The sequence below is a fragment of the Equus quagga genome, chromosome 11 (assembly GCF_021613505.1).
Source record: "Equus quagga isolate Etosha38 chromosome 11, UCLA_HA_Equagga_1.0, whole genome shotgun sequence".
NCBI lineage: Eukaryota > Metazoa > Chordata > Mammalia > Perissodactyla > Equidae > Equus > Equus quagga.
Genome location: NC_060277.1, coordinates 70,282,092 through 70,288,091, shown reverse-complemented (window position 1 = coordinate 70,288,091; position 6,000 = coordinate 70,282,092). Strand labels below are relative to the sequence as shown.

The window sequence follows — 6,000 nt, the reverse complement described above, 5'->3', positions numbered from 1 at the left end:
CATCCCAATTTTTTGTCACTTCATTTCATGTTACAATTAATTAAATCAGCACTTATTGTTTTAATTGAACCAGAATGTTTATTACTTTAAAATGCAATAACTCTACTGATGACTATCCTCTTAGTTATATTTCAGGGAGAATCTTGTGCTCTTTAGGAACAGTCTAGCTTAATCATGAACACAGGAAGAATAAAAATATCTCCCCAGGCCAGTTCCTTTAAAGATTTTAATGGATGGGCAAATAATGTCTGGTCTGCTAATGTCTGATCATTATCAGATTACAATTCAAAGACTGATCTTTGCATTTGTTCATGCCACTTTCCACCAAGAATTGTTGTGTACACGTGCCCTAGGAGGCTTGTAATCATAGTAGGGGTGATTCAGCATAATAGTCCAATAAATATTGACATTTGAATAGTCATTTATAGCTTTCAAATCATGGACTAGTGTGATCCTCACACCCTGTGACAGTGGTGGAGCAGATGTTAGTATTCCTAAAGTAGACGTAGAAATTGAGCTTCAGACCTTCTCAACTTTACTCTGCTACTCAGTAGCTTAGCTGAGAAGTGAACTCAATGTTCCTGTGCTGCCACTCTGCCAAAAGGACAATAAAGTTTACAAAGTGAGAATTTCAGTAAGATATATCATGTATTGTTAGAAACTTCTGAGAAGAATTTCTAACTGGAAAGATCAAAGTTGCCTTCTTGGAGCGGGAGGACACTGGGACTGGATTTTCAAGTGCACCCTAAAGGGTAACTGCAGTCTTCAATGTATGACCTCACATTGGTTATGAGGAGATTCTCTTGTTGAACAGTTTCCCCAGGGCAGCCTTCATGTCTCGATTTCTCAGACAATAGATGAAAGGATTCAGCATTGGGGTCAGTGCCATGTACATTACAGTTATCACCGCATCCTTTAGGCTATAACTAGTCAGAGGGCGGAAATACATTCCCATGACTGTCCCATAATACAAAGAAACAATTGTGAGGTGGGACCCACAGGTGGAGAAGGCTTTATGTACACCTTTGGTGGATGGAACCCGTAAGACTGTGGAAAAGACCCGAACATAGGAAATGATGATGCATAGTAATGGCACAGAGAAAACCCCAACTCCTAGGTACATCATCTTCACATTGAAGTGGATGTCAGAACAGGACAGCTTGAGCAAAGGAGTAATGTCGCAGTAGAAGTTAGCCACTTCCTGGTTGCCACAGAAGGACAGACTAGCTGTGAGCAGAGTGTGTGGGAAGGCATTGGCATTTCCAACCACCCAAGACCCAACAATTAGCAGGACACAAGACCGTGGGCTCATAATTGTTGTGTAATGAAGCGGGCGGCTGATGGCCACAGCACGATCATATGCCATTGTTGCCAAGATATAGCTATCTGTGTTACCCAAGGCAATCATGAAATACATTTGCGTCAGGCATCCCCCAAAGGAGATGGCTTTGGTGCCCAAGAGATGATTGGCCAGCATCTTAGGGATTGTTACAGAGGAGAAGAAGATGTCAACAAAGGAGAGGTTGGCGAGGAAAAAGTACATGGGTTTGTGAAGGAAAATGTCAGAGCAAATGGCCAAGATTATGACTAGGTTACCAATCAATGTGATGGGGTAAACGAACAGGAAGAGGATGAAGAAGAAGTATTCCTGTTCCTGCTGACCGGTAACTCCAAGGAGGATGAAATCCAGGGTAGAGGATTGGTTTTCTTCTCTCATGGCTGCTTTGTTAAGAAAGGGGAGAGGAATCCAGAATTATTAGTGAAGTTACTGTGTGTAAAAAACTTCCTTATCTGCCAGTTTCCACTCAAATGATCAGCCATCTCTACAACTGAATTTATTAAATCAAGAGATAGCCAATATTTTGGGAAAATTTCCTTGTTGGTCAGTGTGACTAATCAACAATTAGCCCTGGACACTCATGTCTAAGAAGTGAGAAATCTATGAATCAGAGGTGTCCATCCTCCTCCATCCCTTCACCACCACCCAAACACCCAGGATTTAATCAATTTACAAATACTTAATACTCATCCTACATGTGCCACATACTTTGTTAGGCTTCTGGAAAAATCACAAATATGTGGAAAATACAATTTATTAATCCACTTATTCAACATGTAAGACATAGTCTCTCCTCTCATGGACTTTACAACTTAGTAGAAAAGCCAGAATCACACGCTGATGTTATTATACATGATAAGGAAACAACAGCATTTTGGAGTCTTTGACAAAATACTCCAATGCAAAGAGTGTGTGAAAACAAGAATCAACCTGAAAACTAGGAATTATTCCAATGATCCAACTCATAGTAATTCCAGAGCCAGGTAACTAACAGCTGTCCACCCTGACATTAGAAGGTTGTAAATCACAAAGACCACTGACTTTAGGTCTTAGCAAAAACAAACCTATTGAACTTCCTCCTCAAGTGTCCCATTGTCAAAGACGACTTTCACCACCTCATTTGATAGGCTTTGTCTCTTCACTTGATACTAGCCAAAAGGCTGAGATATGATAGTGTTTGTCTCTGGAAAACTCTGTAATACAGATAATCAGAAAGCTTTTCTCTTCAGTCTTCTCTTTCCTTTCTTTCTTATTTCTTTTGGTGGCTCATCCAACTCCATAGTCACTTTAAGTACTGCTCAGTAAACTCTCAGGTCTGTATCTGTAGGCTTTATTTCTCTTTCCCATATTTCTACATTCAGCCATCTTGCCAACATGTCTGTCCAAACCCCAGACTCTGTATATCCAACCTAGGTAGTTTGCAAGCTTTTTTGAGGATGAACCATACTTCACTTATTGTATCCCCCCAGGGAAATCATTGTGGAATATTGACCATTGTAAGAACCAGTAAGTTTGCACTTAATATTTCTTGGGTTAAATAAAGGTTTATTTCTTGGATTCCCCACATGTGGGATCCTTACAGCACACTGATCCAATTTATCCCTTACTTCTACATCTCATTTTGTTGATTCTTCATTTAAAATAATTCTTACACAACTCCACTTTTCTACTTGCTGTTTCAGAATTTTAGCTTTGTCATCTTCATCTTCTCCCTGAAGTATTGTAATGCTCTGTTGAGTGCTCGACTACAGATTCCCTCCACTTTGATCCACTTGCACTCTGAGGCATACTACTTATGGCTAGGACTGCTAGCTGCTCATCCAAATCCATGTCATTCTCTCCTTTCTGGACATACAATTAGACTACATTTCCCAAACTCCCCCTGCACTGAGGTGTGGTCATGTGACTGAGTTCTAAGCAATCCACTTATGTGTTCTAGTTCTGGGCTTTCTCCAAACTCTTTTCCCTCTTGTGCCAGCTGGATGGAAATGGCCAGGAGGCTGAATTGGATGGTGGAGTCACATGGTGGAATGAGTTTGTCTCCATAGTTCTCCACACCCAAGAGAGACACCATCCACCAAGAAGACACTCACTGGGACTGTTGAAATAAACTTTTATTCTTTTTAAACCATTACACATTTTGTTATGTCTTTGTTGCTAGTATAGGATATCCTGAGTAATTCACTAAATTTCTAAAGAGAATTGTACTCAATAATTAATTAAATCACCAATTCTTAGTGTCTCCTCTAGTACATGTGTGAAACATATGCTAGGCACATCAATTCAGTTTTAATTATATTTCCCCCAAATATGATGTGCTTCTTCATCTCTGCACCTAAAGAAATTTGGTTTTCTTTCTTGAAATGTCTTACCCTATCTTCACACAGAATCACAATATCTCATGGTTGGGAGGGTTCAATAAAGCTAAAGGACTCAGAGACTATGGTTAGTTCATATGTTGTGGAAGTGTAGCATTTTAGAGTTGGGGTTCTCAGCAACATGGTGGACTAAGCTAATGTCACTAGGTCCCATTCCAATAAAAATACATAGAAATTTTAGATAAATTTAAAAATTAATACAAAATACACATAGCTAGACCTAAAAGAAATGGGAATACATTGAAATTAGAAACAAAAGGAAAACTCAGAGCAAGAGCTGTAAGCCATAGTTGGTGCTGTTGTGCCCCCTTGGGATTTCCACCCAAAAATATGGCCCTAAAGGCTACAATCTGGTTTGTTAATTCCCCTTTGGTACAGGAGATGTGGCACAGATCTGCATGAAGTAGAGAGCTAATTGAATTCTCTGCAAAAAACACTTGAAGTGTTGCCCTATTTGTGAAATAACACTAGAAATTTTTCTTTTGCCATATTAGAATTTGAAAGGGAAGAACAAAAGGATAAAATTCACAGAAAATATGATTCTCTACAGAGAAAATCCAAGGGAATCTCTAGATCAATCAAGGATTCCCAAGGAAACCTCTAGAGAGAACAGTAAGGTTGTTTGACACAACCCAATATTAAAAGCAACCAATACTGTTCTTATACTTAAAAAATAATAAAGTAGAAAATATAATTTAAAAAATACTCTTAGTTCAAAATAGCAATGGAAAATATTAAGGAATCTAGAAATAATTCTAACAGAAGAGGTCCAACTGGTTTCAAAAATTTCCAAATTTTACTGAAGGACAAAAAAGGAATGTCTGAAAAAATGCAGAGATAAGCAATGTTAATGGCAAGAATGTGGTAAAAATGTCAATTATCCTCCAATTAATGTACGGATCCAATGCAATCCCAATCAAAATACAGATTTCTTTAAACATGGAAGTTTGCATGCAGAATAATAAGGAGCCAAGAAGAGCTAAACTGAAGGATAGAGAATAAGGAAGAAGGAATTCCTCCATCAGCTATCAAAATAATTTACTATGGTAATTCAAACCATGGAATAGTACTGGTGTAGGGAGTGAAAAATAGATCCACGTAACAGACTAGACAGTCAGACACAGATCAAATATTTATTAGAAGTTGGTATATAACATGAGTTGGTTTAGAAATGCACAAGGAAAGGGTGACCATTTTGACTGACCAATTTTGTAAAGACTGTTCATCAATGAGATATCCATATAGTAAAAGTAATATAGAAAAATATGGGCGAGCGGTTAAGTTCACGCTCCGCTGTGGCGGCCCAGGGTTCGGATCCTGGGCGTGGACATGGCACTGCTCGTCAGGCCACGTTGAGGCGGCGTCCCACATGCCACAACTAGAAGGACCCACAACTAAGATATACAACTATGTACGGGGGGGCGCAGTTTGGGGAGATAAAGCAGAAAAAAAAAAAAAGATTGGCAACAGTTGTTAGCTCAGGTGCCAATCTTTAAAAAAAAAAAGAAAAATAATTCTTAAAGAATTAATGGTGGAAAACAAAACTTCAAAAAACTGAGAGGAAGATATAAGCATATCAAATCAACACATTGTATTCCTTAAATTTATACAATGTTATATGATGCTTACATCTCGATAAAGCTGGAAAAAATTTAGAGAAAAATGTTTCTGATATCAGAGAAAGAATTAATTTCTTAAACCAGGGAAAAAACACACAAACGTAAGAAAAGTGTGTTAAACTTAGATCGCTTTAAATTTAAAACATTTGTATGAAAAAGACACTAAAAAGAAAGGGGAAAGACAAGTCATGAACTGGAAAGAAGTATTTGCTACACACACAATCAATAAAGGATTAGTATTCAGAATATAAGAGTCCTACATACTAGTAAGAAAGAGACCAAAAACCCTGTAGAAAACAATAGGCAGCAGGTTTGAATAAGTAAGACATAGAAGGGGAAGCTGGTATGGCCAATAAACAAAAGAAAAGACATTCAACTAAATTAACACAAAATTTAATTTAACATTCCTCATCTTGGAACATGTAAAAGTATAAAAGTCTGACAATTGCAAATGTTGGGAAGAAATGTAAAAATTAGTATTGCCATTAGAAGCACAATTAGCTCATCTCTAGGAAAGCTGAAATTCATCCACCTGTGACCCAGCAATTCCACTTCTAGGTTAGACCCTGGAGAAACTCTGGCTTATGTGTACATGAAGATATTCACAGGGATGTGTACTGTCATAGAAGAAACTTGGAAATGGCCTACCCATGGAAGAATGGAT

The 6,000-nt window shown here is 38.1% G+C and overlaps 1 protein-coding gene across 1 annotated transcript; it reads right to left on the bottom strand.

Moving 5' to 3' along the window:
- Positions 1–787: 787 nt before the first annotated feature.
- On the bottom strand, positions 788–1,717 carry LOC124247858 (olfactory receptor 1A1). The gene has a single exon (XM_046677638.1). It carries the CDS (start codon positions 1,715–1,717, stop codon positions 788–790), a length of 930 nt encoding a protein of 309 aa, XP_046533594.1.
- Between the last annotated feature and the right edge of the window lie 4,283 nt (positions 1,718–6,000).

What these genes read in the sequence shown, in the direction of transcription:
- LOC124247858 (XM_046677638.1), bottom strand. Translation starts at nt 1,717, where the DNA reads ATGAGAGAAGAAAACCAATCCTCTACCCTGGATTTCATCCTCCTTGGA.